General features: G+C 38.4%; 2 protein-coding genes across 2 annotated transcripts; one reads left to right on the top strand and one right to left on the bottom strand.

Annotated features, from left to right (window-relative positions):
- Positions 1 to 1,243: 1,243 nt before the first annotated feature.
- fam136a (family with sequence similarity 136 member A) lies at positions 1,244 to 3,897 on the bottom strand. Its single transcript, XM_042395494.1, has 3 exons — positions 3,643 to 3,897; positions 3,353 to 3,493; positions 1,244 to 1,990 (listed from the first exon to the last, which is right to left on the bottom strand). The coding sequence occupies exons 1-3, from the start codon at positions 3,727 to 3,729 to the stop codon at positions 1,802 to 1,804; spliced, it is 417 nt and encodes a 138-aa protein (XP_042251428.1). The 5' UTR covers positions 3,730 to 3,897; the 3' UTR covers positions 1,244 to 1,801.
- Positions 3,898 to 5,472: 1,575 nt separating this feature from the next.
- On the top strand, positions 5,473 to 11,386 carry pcyox1 (prenylcysteine oxidase 1). The gene is made up of 7 exons (XM_042396134.1): positions 5,473 to 5,707; positions 5,963 to 6,107; positions 7,582 to 7,788; positions 7,898 to 8,072; positions 8,215 to 8,426; positions 8,537 to 8,689; positions 8,786 to 11,386. Exons 2-7 carry the CDS (start codon positions 5,987 to 5,989, stop codon positions 9,454 to 9,456), a joined length of 1,539 nt encoding a protein of 512 aa, XP_042252068.1. The 5' UTR covers positions 5,473 to 5,707; positions 5,963 to 5,986; the 3' UTR covers positions 9,457 to 11,386.
- Positions 11,387 to 15,376: the final 3,990 nt, after the last annotated feature.

Below are 15,376 nucleotides of genomic sequence, written 5' to 3'. Positions count from 1 at the left end.
ATCTTGTCATCTGTGTCAAGTATTTTTCTCCAAATATGATGCTCACTTTGATTTATCTCCAGTCTCCATGCCTAAGTCTGATTTCCTATTTGGTGACATTCATCAGGATGTACTTAACATATTTGAAAAAGCTGTCCAGTAAATAGATTTTCTTAATGTCAGTGATTTTCTGTAGGATCCTACATGAAATCAGACGACTCACTTCACATAATTATCACTTCAGTGTGATGATTTATCCTGTAATAATTACTCTTTTATTGCACATCATTTTCATTCATCAGATGAGAAGGGCACAAATTTGGATTGATTTATTTTCCACCTCATCTTTATTAGGAATGTAAAAGGTTGGCTGAAAACTGGCAAATCTTAGGAGAAGTACCAGTGAGAGTATTTCTGACCCGCCCACAAACTGGCTGTTTGACAATTAAGCATTAACAAGAAAACTAAAGTATTTAAGATAAAAAACTTAAAAGTCTGAGCAAAAGCTGTTTGAGCACTGTCCTATCAGAGCAGCTCAAAGATCAATGTGTTATCAGTTGGCTCCTCTCCAGCTTCTGTTCTGGTCTCTGCAGTGAAGTTTGAATATCATTCAGCAGTCGTCTCCCTCGCTAAATGTTGCTCTGATAGTTGGGGTGAAAACAATCCTGGCTACCAAAGAGCTTTCTATCTAACTATAATGGTTTAGTCTGTCACTTTTTATTCTGCATTTATAAAAGGACCTAAAACAAGAATGTAGTCTTTTATCAGAGATTATAACACATGTGGTTGTTTCACATCCCAGTTATTGCTGTTAACAGGTTGCTTGCCTGTTATTTTAAATGATCAGAAAATGATGCTATGGTTCCTTCATTATTGATGGATATCATTACACTATATTAACTGTGTTGCATCTGAAGCCGCTGATTCTCAGGCTTGTTTTAATATGTTTTATGTTACAGACGTTTCACCAATTGTGAAATTAAAATATTTTTTCATGGACATCAATGGTATATTAGATTTGGACCAATTAAATGGCTTGTGGGATTTAAATCAGGTGTACAGTGTGTTTACTGCTTCTTAATATTTCTTCCACCCTACAGTGTTGCCTTTCTTGTACATTGTATATAATTGAGAATATTCATTTGCAGTCATTAAAATACATGCAACCAAATCATTACCGGTGTTTGTCATTACCTTGTCTTGATACTTGCAAGCAGAACTTTTATGTTCTTTATATTATGGAAGTGAAGCAGTCCAAAAGCAGTTACATCTCTAGCACTTTTAATTCAGATACAAACGTACACAGAACTTAAAATTACACAAAAAAAGAATGATGAGTGATGGGACTTCACAGATTAAGTATAAGAGCTGAATATCAAATCCTGCAAACAAACAGGATGTTCAAACTGTTCGCATGAACAAATGCAAATCTGGATCCTGTCGACTGCGTGTTGTACTGTATAGTTTGATTTGTGATACTCAGATGGGCTCTAAAGCATTACTGAGCCGTTATCTTGTTTGTACACAACACTATGACACCAGATGTATCGCTAGATTTCTTTTTTGTTGCAATTGCACAGATGAATCAGGACCTAACAAGCCAAAAAACCTCCAGCATCTGCCTGTAAAACTCTACCATTTGCGTCACATTATTAATTTTAAACTCTACTCTGTCATGATGTTCCAGCTCTCTCTTCTTCAGTTGTAACTGGTTAAACTGGCTGAGTTGGCGAACCCTGCGCTGCTGTGTGTGTGTGTATTTATGTGTGTGTAATGAGTCCAGGCTGTCTACAGGACAGACTTCAGCAATCCCTCCTGCTTTTCACTGTTGTATAGAGTCCAAATTCTCTTTGAGTCTTCGGGTCATGCTGGGGATCAGGTTAACATGGTCGTCCACACAGCTGCCCACACAGCGCTCCATCAGAGACTTAACGGCTGCCTCCTTGGCACCAGAGTCAAAAAGATCCTTCGCCTTGTCGTTGCAGTGCATCGTGCATCTGGTCAGACGATCCTGAGGGAGCAAAGAGGGGAGGAAACAGAGTTTAGGCCATGTGAATGAATGCAGGTGAACATGTGATTTGCACTTTTTAGAGCTCTGTTTCCAGGTCAAATGGAACCAATGGTTGAAATCTAAAGTTTAGGATTTTCCTTTTGAAACAGAAAAAACACTTGAGTACAAGTTCAGCTTTAAGGGGTTAATATGTGTAAAACAAAATCTTTAATAACTAATTTTGTTAATTTTTAAATTACAGAATCATTCATTTGGACACAAATTTGTACAACAATAACATGCATCATGTAGAGCTGCAAGGATTAGTTGATTAATTGACTAAAATTAATTGGCAACTATTTTGATCATTGAATAGTTGTCAAAGTCATTTGCTGGTTGCAACTTCTCAAATGTGAAGATCTGAAGCTTTTCTGTGTCATATGACGATAAACTGAATTTCTTCTTTCTACAAAACAAGATATTTGATGACATCATGGGATCTTAGACGACATAACAGCCATTTTTCACTATTTTCTGATTAATCAAGAAAATAATTGGCATATTAATTGAGAATGACAATAATCGTTAGTTGCCATCTTAGTATCATGTATGTATATATATATATATATATATATATGTGTGTGTATGTGTGTGTGTGTATAAATATAAAGCCAATGAATGATAATATTGTATTATTGTCCAAACCAAGGTATTTTGTTGTTGCTGCTGTTGTTTTTAATGTGATATTTGGTTTATTGTTTGGTTATCTGGCTGCAAATCTATGATTATTTCCCCTCAGAGACACTGAAGCTTGAACAGAACTTAGAAGCCTCTTTAATAAAAACCCACATAATGATCAACTTTGTAAATTACTCCAATAAGATCAAATACACAAAAAGGTAGTTAACTACAAAACTAAATGTAATCTAGTTACTTACTCTTCTTAACAATCACTGTTAAGTTGTAGTTTTAGCTGAATGTGTGACAGGTTTAACAGAGGTTATACCACATTTAGTATAGATGTGAAATGCTGAATGAAACTAGGGCTGCAATTAATAATTATTTTCAATATTATAATAAATTTATTATCTCAATGAATCAATTAGTTGTTTGGTCAATCACTGTTTAAGTCCAAGGTTATGTCCCCAAATGTCGAGTTTTGTCCCGACCAACAGTCCACAACCCAAAGATATTAAGTTTACTGTTATAAAAGACTAAAGAAACCAGAAAATATTCATGTTTGGGAAGCTGGAAACAGAGAATTTGGACATTTTCTTCTTAAAAAATGAAAAAAATCTAGAGAAAACATTCAGTTATGGAAGTCTCTCACACACACTGGGGTGCAGTGTTTGCACAGTGGTGACTGTATTGAGTGTCACTCACCTGAAACTTCTCCAGCTCTGTAGTGACGAGTCCCTGAGCTTGAGCCAGAGGAGTGTGACACCTGTCGATGCACTGATGCACTGAAGACATGGAGTCTGAGGGTCGATCACAGCACTCTGCACTGCACCTGAACATACGACCCTGCAGCAAGAACACACACACACACACACACAGAGAGAGTTAACATTCAGATATGAACATGTGATGGATGCAGATGCTGCAGACACAGGACTGGTTAACAGAAGTCATTGCATGCACAGTTCATGTGCTCTATACAGATGGACACCCACCTGCATTTTACGGATGTGGTCCCTCTCCAGGCTTTGGACCATGTCTTCGACCACAGTCTGGACGCGCGCCTGATGAGCCTCCGCCATCTCTGCTCGTCTTTCTCAAGTCTTCAGCAATACTTCAACAAGTTCTGCATGTAAACCAGGCGGGGCAGTCGCCAAATAACTTCACTTTACAATGTGGATAGTAACTAAGGTCACCTCCGTTCAAGCATGTTTCAAGAAGAGAGGCGATAGCGTCACTTCCGGTTTTGTTCCGTAACCGTTTTTAAGAAAGCTTTATTAACAACATGATAATGTACAATATAATACAAATAACAGTACAGAGAGCACTGGAGAAAATATAAAATAAACTTATCACAAAAACACAAGCATAAATAAAATCGTACAACGTAATACAAAAAATCCTCTTCCTTTTTGTGTGGTCAGATGATCATTTCAAGCCCTCTTGTTTTTTTTTTTTTTTAAAGAATTGCAGTCTTACAGAAATTAAGATTATTGGCTCTGAGCATATTTTTAGTGGAGATATTGATATTCAGAATAAAGCGTGCAGTCACTGACACATCAGTAAAGCTTTGGACTGTGTTACACCTCCTGCAGCAAAATCCTTTTGGTCTTCCATTATGTGTGATTTACAGTGGAAAAAAGTTTGTTGTATTCTAAATAATTATTGTATTAATAATACAATACAATAATGCAATACTACCACCACCACTACTACTACTACTACTACTACTACTACTACTACTAATAATAATAATAATAATAATAATAATAATAATAATAATAATAATAATAGCTTATTGTCACTACACTTGGATGTTTAAGCTTCACTGTGCAGAACGATGTATGTGCGGAGTTTGACACTCTTCGCATTTACTCACTTAAATCTCAGTTTAAGACTTTAAGAACTTTTTTGTGGGAAAACCATATCAGATACAAATTATTATTCAAAGAATATTATATATCTTGAAATGTATCTGGAGGGGATCTTTAACTTTGGACCTATTTGGATATCTCTGTCATTGTTTCTATTGCTATTTGTGTGACTGGCTGTTTGTTCTATATCATTTCTCATTATGGCTATTTGTCATCTTTGCTGACAAAACAATAAACAGTTAATATATCTAAGTTATGCAGGTTTACAAGGAATTAGTAAATTACAGGATACATGGAGAAAAGAAAAGAAGGGGAGGTCTAACTTTACAATACAGAAAACGATGGAAAAAACATAAATAAAAAAATCATTTTGCCTGCAAAAGAAAAGATTCAGTTGTCATAACCATTTGAGGCTTTGGCATTGTGGACTCTGATTGGGAAACGCCCAGATGACAAATGTGAATGTGGAAACTCAGAGACAGTAAAACACATCCTCATCCAGTGCAAGATATACAGTTTTTACTCTGCACACTTTACTAAACTTGGATAACTGGACTAAAAAGAAGAAACTGCTGGAATATCTGTACAGTATTGTAATATATAACAAAATATAAATAACTGTCAAAAGGAGTATCAATAATAAACAGTAGAGGGCAGCAATACGCCATTTTAGCGTCTTGTCCGACAAATCCAAAGAAGAAGAAGCAGAAGCGTGCCCGGAAGCGATATTTTTTTCCTAGGATGGCGAAGTCATGACCCACCCTATTCTGCCTGTGATTGGCTTATCGTGATATTTTTACCTTAATCTTAACCAATCACACTCCTCATTTCTACACCTAACCAACCCAAACAACGAAGGCAACAAGTAATAGCCAATCAGAGGCAAAGTAGGGCGGATCATGACCTCACCGTCCTAGGGGAAAAAAATGTGGCTGCCCGGAAGTGTGTCTTAATATTTAGCGAGGTGCACGCATGCGTACACGGCACTCCGGCGTGACTCAACTGTTAACAAGTTTAGTTAGTTTTCTAGTCTTATCGTGGCTTTTGTTAACGGTTTAGTTTTATGTTTAAGCAGACAGGGGGAAGTTTTAACGAGCTGTAAAGTTAGCTTGAAGTGTTACGGTGAAGACAACTTTGTGAAAGCTACTTCTGGATCAGCAGACCGCTTGTAGTCACTTTTGAAATAGTGAGTCCACACTATGCACTCTTTACCTCTGCACTCTTTCTCGTTTCAAGTGTTAAATATTAGACAGACATGATATTGTACAGCTGAGACCAACACTTAATTATGTTACACTTGTTTTTGATTTTTTTTAAATCATTATTCTTTGCGTGAGCCTGAACTCCTCTCAGAGTTTAACCTTTGACCACAGACTGATAGAGACAATTGACTTGAAGTTACTGGCTGATATGGTAGCTCATGTTTATTCCTCCTGTACAGATGCTCCTGAGTGCAGAGCACTAAATGCCCACAATGAGTCTACGAGGCCTGTCACTGAGAGCGCTGCTGCTCCTGGGGCTTTGGCACACTGGGAGGAGAAGTCTAGCCTCAGCTCCAGGGCTGCAGGATCAGCCCAAAAAGATAGGTAAGCCAGTACCACGGTGCATCTGAAAACAAAAACAAATCAGTCACTCCTTACTGCAACTAGTGTTACTCCTTTATTCATTCTGTTGCTTCTAAAATCTGCTTCAGTGGAGGATAGACAAGCATTATCCTCCCCAGGATGTTTAAGATGGAGAGGTTGATTTCATATTATATTTCTGTGGCAGAGACCTCACTGTGACATCACCCATAAGACATTATTATTGACAAAAGAAGTCAAGTAAAAAAAAACAAACAAAAAAAACACAAATTAATCACTTTTTAATTAATTACAAAAATTTACCAAAGACATCATTATAATTTGCATAAATTGCTATCTGTTGGCACTCTCAATAATATGTGAGTTCAACAGGGAAATGGCATTTGCAATAAAATATCCCCTAAACTGGTGATGGGCATCCTGTAGTGCCTCCCAGAGGGAAATTTGTCAAATTCAGTCAAATTCAAAAATCAGTCAAAATGAGAAATCACCAGTAATTTGATGTGATTTTTTTCTTGGTTTTGATCTATAAAATATCAGACTGGAGTCTGATATCTTTACCAATGATTTAACTGAAGACTTTCTGACATAAGTCCTTTTACAGATTTAAAAAGAAGAAAGAACAGCTTAAGAGAAGACAGTATGTGTAACAGGACTATTTTACGTGTCTCAGAAAAAGTAAACTTGCGAGTTAAATGGAAATTAATTTATGAATAACCAGGTTGAGGCTTGGGCGTTGTGGGCTGTGATTGGGAAATGCCCGGATGACAAATGTGAGTGTGGAAACTCAGGGACATTAAGACACGTCCTCATCCACTGTAAGATATACAGTTTTTACTACAGTGTATAGCACTGCAACTACTGAATATTTTCATTATCGATGAGTCTGTCAATTATTTTCTTGATTAATTTATTAGTCATTTGGTCTATAAAATGTCAGAAAATGGTGAAAAATGTTGATCATTGTTGCCCAAGATGCAACCTAAAATGTCCTCTGTTTGTCCCAAACAAGAGTCTACAACCCAAAGATGTTCAGTTTACTATGATAAAGGATTAAGGAAACCAGAAAATATTCACACTTAAGAAGTTGGAACCACAGAATTTTAGCATTTTTTTCTTGAAAAATTACTCAGTGATTAATTGATTACCAAAACAGTTGGTGATTTATTTTTCTGTCAATCAACTAATCGATTATTTGACCAATTGTTGCAGCTCTAAATGTATATTTAGTCACACTGTATTTATTTATCAAGTGAAGGCATCACAGTTAAAATACAAAATGATGTGACATGAGCCATATTGTGTGCTTCCATGTTCCTTACTGGTAGGAAAGGAGGAGGAATAAAACTGTGAGTTAGGCTTTAGCAGACAGTGTGGATTGATATTTACTCCTGAATGCATAAAATAACCTCAAGAGAACGAGATAAGCCTGTCGCAAAGTTGGTTTACTCTGTTGTCATTACTTCTTTTTTCAAAGCTGTGGTGGGAGCGGGCATTGGTGGCTCAGCCACAGCATATTACCTGAGGAAGGAGTTTGGAGCCGGAGTGAAGATCGATGTGTTTGAACCTGGTGAAGTTGGCGGGCGATTAGCGACAGTGAAGATTGGGGATTATGAATATGAGACGGGAGGCTCCGTGATCCATCCTCTGAATCTACACATGAAGGAATTTATTGAGAGATTAGGTAATGTCGCCGTTTCCTAAATTAAACAGCACAAATACACGAGTAGTTGAAATCATAATTAGTACGTTTTTGAAACTTGAATCCAGCCTGTGTTGCTGTGTTTTTTCAGGTATTCCTCCGAGGAAAGACGTCCCTTCTAAAATGGCAATATTTGATGGAAAGGAGCTCACATTTGAAGAGAGTGATTGGTTTATTGTAAATTTCTTGCGCATGCTCTGGCGATACGGGTTCAGCTTTCTTCGAATGCACATGTGGGTGGAGAGCATTTTGGACAAATTTATGAGGTGAGAGTTTATTTTCTGATGTGCTATAAATTTAAACCAACAATACCTACATCTTACCCTTTTGCCATAAAATCTAGGAATATCATAACATAACTGATGCTCCCTGTTGTCTTTATGACGATGTAAATCCTTTTATTCCCAGGATCTACCAGTATCAGCAGTATGGGTATTCGTTCTCCAGTGTGGAGAGGCTCCTGCATGCCATGGGTGGCGATAGTTTTCTGACCCTGATGAATCAAACCCTGGAGGAAACCATGATGGGCGAAGGATTTTCACAGATCTTCCTCAACGATATCGTTGCACCAATCACTCGTGTCAACTACGGCCAAAGTGTCCGCATCAATGGCTTTGTGGGTATGTTTCTCAATGTAAGAGTTTTTTATTGGTTCATCACATATATGATAATACAAGGTTTTTTGTTGAAAGGTGTAAAATAGAGTTGACATGTTTGTCTTGTTGTGTAGGGGCTGTGTCATTAGCGGGGGCAGATTCAGGCCTGTGGGCAGTGGATGGAGGCAATAAAAGAGTGTGCTCAGGACTGCTGTACCACAGCAAGAGTGAGCTCATCCCAGCCAGAGTGACTTCCATTTCAGTCAAAGTTCGCCCATCCAAGACAGGTACTATTTATTTCACATGCGTGTTCACACTTTTTCAGTCTTTTTTTTTTTCTTTTCAAACATTTCATCTTAACTTCCTCTGCCTCCCATTTTCAGGCACCACAACCAGCTTCTACGAGGTCAATTATGTTGGAGACTCAGGCTCAGCGCACTCTCTGTATGACATAGTGGTAATAGCAACGCCACTTCACCTGGGAAAGTCTGACATCACCTTCTCAGGCTTTTCCCCTCCAATCCCGTCTCACTACCCTGGGCGCTACCACCAGACGGTCTCCACTCTGGTCCATGGCATGCTTAACATGTCCTACCTCGGGACCACAGAGCTGGCCTCACAGTTCATGGTGTCTGATGTCCTCACCACGGACTCAAAGGGCTCTTTCATCAACAGCCTTAGCTCTCTCGACCCTGTGCACATCCCTCCGAATTACAAGCGACCCCCCGCCAGCCAGACCAAAGTCTGGAAGGTGTTCTCTTCCCAGCCGCTGTCCCAGGAGCAGCTGCACAGTATGTTCCTCTCCTGGGATTCAGTGTCAGAGACTAAGTGGCTGGCTTATCCCGCTTACCGCCCGCCACACCGCAAGACCCCTCCCTTCATCCTGCACAACCGGCTGTACTACCTCAACGCTGTGGAGTGGGCAGCGAGCGCCATGGAGATGAGCGCCATCTCCGCCAGGAACGTGGCCCTGCTGGCACATCACCGCTGGCACAGCCAAGTCCGCAAGATCGACCAAGAGGACCTGCACACCCGCCTAAGAGGGGAACTCTGAGGAGGGAAAACTACTTGAGAAGAGAACCAAAAGCAATAAAATACTATCATGTATACACCCACACAGTTACACACAGGCTGCACTGTAACTGTAACACTCCTGTCGGGGCAAATCCCAACACTTTCATCAGGTATCTGGGGTGCTGTGCCCTCTATAAACCTAAAGAATAATTCAGTTTCATTACAACTTGGGTCTTATTTTTGCAGTTTTGACCATCATTTTTATCCAGTACATTGTGTTCACAAAAGTAAACGCTGAGATCTGGGATCTCGGTGACATCACTACAAAAAAGTCAAATGGAGCAAGAAGTACAAGAGTTGAGATCAGGTTGTAAGTAAGACAATTGTTTTGCCAGACTATTTATCACTTTATATTGAAAAATCAAAAGTGAGTGTCAGTAATACTCCTTCATGGCGCAGGATAACTGTATGCAGGTAAAAGTTGAATTAGGAAGTCGTCTGTTAAAGAATAGCGTCACCATTTTTCAAGTCTGTTAAAAAAAAAAAAACAATAGTCAGGTGTCCAAATAAACATTGATACAGGTTTTTCTTGCTGCAATTCTCCGGGTACAATTTGCTGGTGGTGTTTACAACATGGACCTGCATTTTCAGATCTCAGCAGTAAACTGGACGCAACTATGAAAATAAGACCCTTTGTTGCAATAAAGATGAATTATCCTTTAATTACCATAACTGTAGCCACAGGCCATCATTCTCAGTACTGAAACCTGAAAGCATCACCAGCAACAGCAGCACAAATCACATGAAAAGGTGGAACAACATTGTCCTGTGCTGAATTTTGTTATCACTGTGAACCACGCTGCACTGCAGGGTAGACACATAAGTGTTCCTTTGTCTGTTTAAGTGTCCAGTTTTTTTCCCCCCCTTAATGTGCATTGCTGCTGTTATGAACACAGTACAGCTAACCTATAAGAAACCAGCTTGTTGGTGCCACACAGACCAACCATCGTCAACCTTTGGCCAACTTCTTGCGTTGTATTCGCTAATGTAAAGATGTCCCTTTGTCTTCCGATGATTCCAATGAGTCTCTCTACCTCCTCAACAGACTACTGTATATGTAGTTAGTGAGTACAGGCAGCTGTCAGCAAGAGAGTTGTGCCACCATGAAGATTTCTTAGTAAATTGGATGTTATTGATGTCACTTAAAAAAGCATTAACAAGTCCAATTTTATTTTTTAACTTTAAATATATTTTAGACCATGATTGGAGAGTCTAATCACTGATAGTCACTGATAATGATAACATGTAAACACTATGATTGTGCTTAAATTAATTAATATCAAAGTATTGATCTTATGTCTTTATTAAATGATTATTCTCCCTGTATTTTTATAAATTATTTGTCCTTTAGATCTTCCTGTGTCACTGAGCATTGCTATCAGTCTGAACACCACGATCCAGCTGGGATGAGATTGATGCATTTCTGTATTTTGTTGATGGGGAAGACTGTTTTAAAGTATTCAGTACTTCTGATTTATTGGATCTGACATTTTACCAGATGTGATGTTGTTTGAAAATACTGTTCCTACCTAAACCACTCTCATGTTCGTCAATCATTTTGGGAAGAAATCTGCAGTTTGCTAATAGTTTCTGAAGCACTTTTAGAGGTGTTTTTTTTTTTTTTTTTTTTTTTTTTTTTAGATTTTTAGTCCTCCAGTTGAGTGTGTGTCAGGACTTACTGTAGCATATTAATAGTGCACTTTAATTGATACGAGTCCCTTGCAAATGCCAAAAGAACAATAAGAGGAGAGATACTGGCTCCCTCTGCACAAAAACAGCAAGACTTTTTTTTAACAAATAAAACAGTTTCATTATAGATTTAATTTGATTTCAAACAATACTGAAACCTCCCAGATGATACTTGTATCTTTTGAAAATGTTTACAATCACAATAAAGTGATGAGATCTTGTCTGTTTTGTGCTTTTATTTACGAAAAGCCTGATTAAATTACATTTGAATCACTTCTCAAAACATACTGCACTCATATACTGTAAATCTCACTTTTTAGGAAGTAAATTGAAGAAGTTTGCGATAGCCATAATGACCATTTTGGTTTCAAAATGACAACATCTCTTACACAACTGTTCTGATCTTGTTTCACATTTACACAATAATCATCTAAACTTCAGTTTTTTCTCATGTTTTGACAGATTCAGGACTGAGGAGACAGACTAAAATGTTAAATAGCTGCAGCTATTTGCAATTCAAAAGTGATATCAGGATCTCTTTGATCTGTGCGATTAAATGAAGAATTGTCTCACTGAGCTACATTGTGACCCATCATTCACAGGCCAAGGGTACACAGTGAAATCACCATTTCCATCCTTAAAAGGAAATGAACATTGTTTTCAGTTTGGGATGCATGGAGTCCCACTTGCTCCCACAGACACAAGTAACATCCCAAATAAAGGCCCGTGTGACAGCAGAGCCAACAATGGGTGGCATTGATGGCCTGAATAAGGATACGTCTGTGTGGTGATGTGCCACCCAGCTGTCCTCTCAGGTAGGGAGGGACAATGGTACCAGAGCCGCCTGTCCATGCGAAACATGTGATGTGACTGAAGATATAAGAGGCTGCAAACTGACAACAACACAACACAAGAGTTCAGAGTGACGCCGAAATCCTTCCACATCCAGACCAGGAGCCAAGATGAGATTTCTAGTGCCGCTGTTTGTTTTCCTCGCTGTGGCAGTGTTTCAGTCTGGTAAGAAGAGTAAATTGTTCTGTTCATGGTTTTAATGGAATTAGAAAATTATTATAAATGAAAATGTGGTGATCCACATCGATGGAGGCTGAGACTGATGTATTTGCGATGACTTCTAGCTCTCTCTGCATCTCTGGAATCAGCAGAAAAAGAGGAAAAAGTTGCTCCGTACGGTGAGAAATTATTGTTATTTATTAATAACAGTGATGAACAATAGTCATAATAATGTTAAGGGTGATGACTTGCATGGGAACTTCTTTTCTTTTCTTGCAGATGGGCTAGCTGAACTGCAAAAAATAGGTACAGTGCATTAATCCAGTTGATTGCCTGAAATTCACTTTTGTGTTTTCCAGAGTGGAAGCTTTTTAATTGTTTTATAATGACACAAGAAATTAAAATAATTAAATGATATAATATATATTGCATAAAATAAAATCTATGCTGGCTCATGAGTGTGTTAAAGCCACCAAGTGTCTCAGAGATGCTTTTTACAACGATTCAGTTTACTCATTTATTTGTTTGTTTTCTTTATTCGTGTATTTCTGTGTAATGTTTCTTCACCAGAATTACAGGAATTGTTGTTGTGCATAATTTTATCACTTTGTCCCATCAGATCAGATGGAGTTTGAGGCTGCTCAAAAGAGTGAAGCCGCCCAAATGAATGGTAAGTTTCTAACACAGTGACCAAAGTCCAGGTCGATGACCGGAGACTAAAATGAGGTGACTTCAGGAACAAACATACCTTTCATCTAATTGTGTCGGGTACAGAATTGAAAATGTTTTTCTGTCTCATCACCAATCAGTTACAGAGGAGCAGAATGAAGATGGGCGCTACCTTGGTGAGGGCAACTATAAGACCTTTAACTTAATTTAAAACTAATAATGGCTGATCCAGGTTCAGCTGCTAATGCAGTCTTTCAAATCTTGTCCATACAGAGGCTGCTCAAGATGACTCTGGTAAGTTACAGCTAGTACAGATTACATATTGATCATGTGTAAAATGTCAGAATCACTCAATCAAATGTTTTCAACAGTGGAGGAGCGTATCGAAGCTGAGGATGACAACACAGGTGTGTAAAAACAACCTGCTAGCTTAGACAGACAACATGTGACCCTTCTTTACCTGAGATTCAAAATTACATAACTGTGAAATCCTCCTCCAGCAGAGGGAGGCGGGAACTCTGACGTAGCAGCTCATGAGGGTAAGAAGAGGTTTTACTGTTCAAATATCAACCTGTAGGTGGCAATAACTGGACAGTTTTAAACAACTAGATTGCAAGACCAGATTTCAAAATTATGTAAAATACCACAACCTTGTGACATGTTCTCTACAGAGTCCTCCTCCACAGAGTCCTCTGAGGAAGCAGATGGTGAGCAGGTTACACTTCACACTGAGATTTAAACTTTAATGTTAGTTTATTGTCATTCAGCAATGATCATTTCTGTTATTTTTGACAGGGAGACAGAGGCGGGGTAAGTGTTGTAGATCTACACTGAAATACTTCAACTAGCAGTTATGTAGTAAAACAAACACCACATTATGAGCTTTAAATTATACTGTATGAACTTTTTCTTTAGTTATGCACATATTCATGAACTTATAATTTATGCTTTTAGTTGTATTTTATAAACTATGAAAGACAATGAGGTCAGTCAAACTGGATTTATGAACCGCAGTCAAAGTACATTTTAATGTCTTTCCAGAGAACCATGAAGCAGTTACAGAGACTGTGAGCAATTTGGGTAAGATCAATAAAATTGCCACTGAAAACTCACTTTACTCATGAATCTCACACTATAACCATGTGCTGTAACATCCTCTTTTTTTCTCATTTCTTTTCTGCAGAGGAACTCAGTAAGGATTCAACCAAGGAAAAAGGTGAAGACTCGCTAAAAGCAGACATTAGTCATGTGTGACACACAGTCAAATATCTGTACATCTGTTTACTAGTGTGCAGTATTACCAAATGATTTGAGCTCTTAACATTTTTTCAGGCCAACTCACACTACCTGCTCAGGCAAGATGTGTGGTGTACTGTTTTGAGCGAGGCCGGTGAAAGTTAAATTGTAGGTTGTGTAATGAACCAGATAGTGAAAAACAAGAGCCAGTCAGAGCTGGTCTCAGTTAGTTTTAAATAGTTTCAAAAAACCTTTATGGGCTGGGTTTAGAACACAACAGTTAAATGTCTCAAGGGCAATTACAATTTTACAACCAAGCAGCTTGTTAAAAAAAAAAAAAAAACTATCTTGATGTGATGTTTTTCAGGCTTAATTTAAACAGCAGTCAAAACAAATCGCTCTGGAGAAATATTCCAGTCACCACAGAAATGACAAAATCTCAAGTTTACTACTTGACCTCAAAAATAAGCTGCTAGGATTGTTTATTTGAACACAGTCCTCGTTGTATGTGAGCAAATCTAGGACAAAAATCCAGGGCACTCTGAGATCTCTGTCCCCTGGTGCTTATAGTACTTGATTTATACTGTATCATCTGCTTCTGGTTATTTTGGGACCAAGGATGCACTGTTCCTGCCCTAAAAGATGCAGAAAGGGATTATCTTTAAATTGATCCTGTGGCAAGGTTGTTGATGCAGTGACAGATTATGATTCTCTATAGTTGGAAAACCTTAATGTACTAGTTTAAAAAGGGAAAATTCAACCTGTAGTAGTAAATCCTAATCCTCTAGGGATAGAGTAGGCCTCACTCTGCTTTACAGCAGTGAACTGAAACACTGGCGCAGTCATCATTCATCAGTACCTGCGCAGGAGGAGTGAGTCATATATCAGAAAAGCCTAGGAGACGTGATTCATACAGTCGCTTCGAGAGGCCTGGAAAACTACTGAATTGTGGTGTTTGCAATGTAAAGCTAGCGTAAAGGAATCCTGTCTTTGTCCCTGCATCACAGATGTACTGGAGTGAGAAAGCACAGCAGCTGTACGCGGATCCCAACGCTCGCTCATCACCCGGTGCCTGAGCTGCACTGAGCTTACTGTCAATAAAAAGGGAACTATTCCACTTATATGTGTAACCCAAGTGTCCTCTTTTGTTTCATGTTATATATCATGTTGGTGTACAAGATTAATGTGTTTCAGAACTGCTCTTTGGGACTTTGACTCATGATTAAAACAAAACTGTATATGTGATTATTGTGTATAACATTTCCCTCTGTTACAAATGAGTGACAAAACTCCAG

The sequence above is a fragment of the Thunnus maccoyii genome, chromosome 19 (genome assembly GCF_910596095.1).
Source record: "Thunnus maccoyii chromosome 19, fThuMac1.1, whole genome shotgun sequence".
NCBI classification, from domain to species: Eukaryota; Metazoa; Chordata; class Actinopteri; order Scombriformes; family Scombridae; genus Thunnus; species Thunnus maccoyii.
This window is presented reverse-complemented; position numbering and strand designations above follow the sequence as displayed.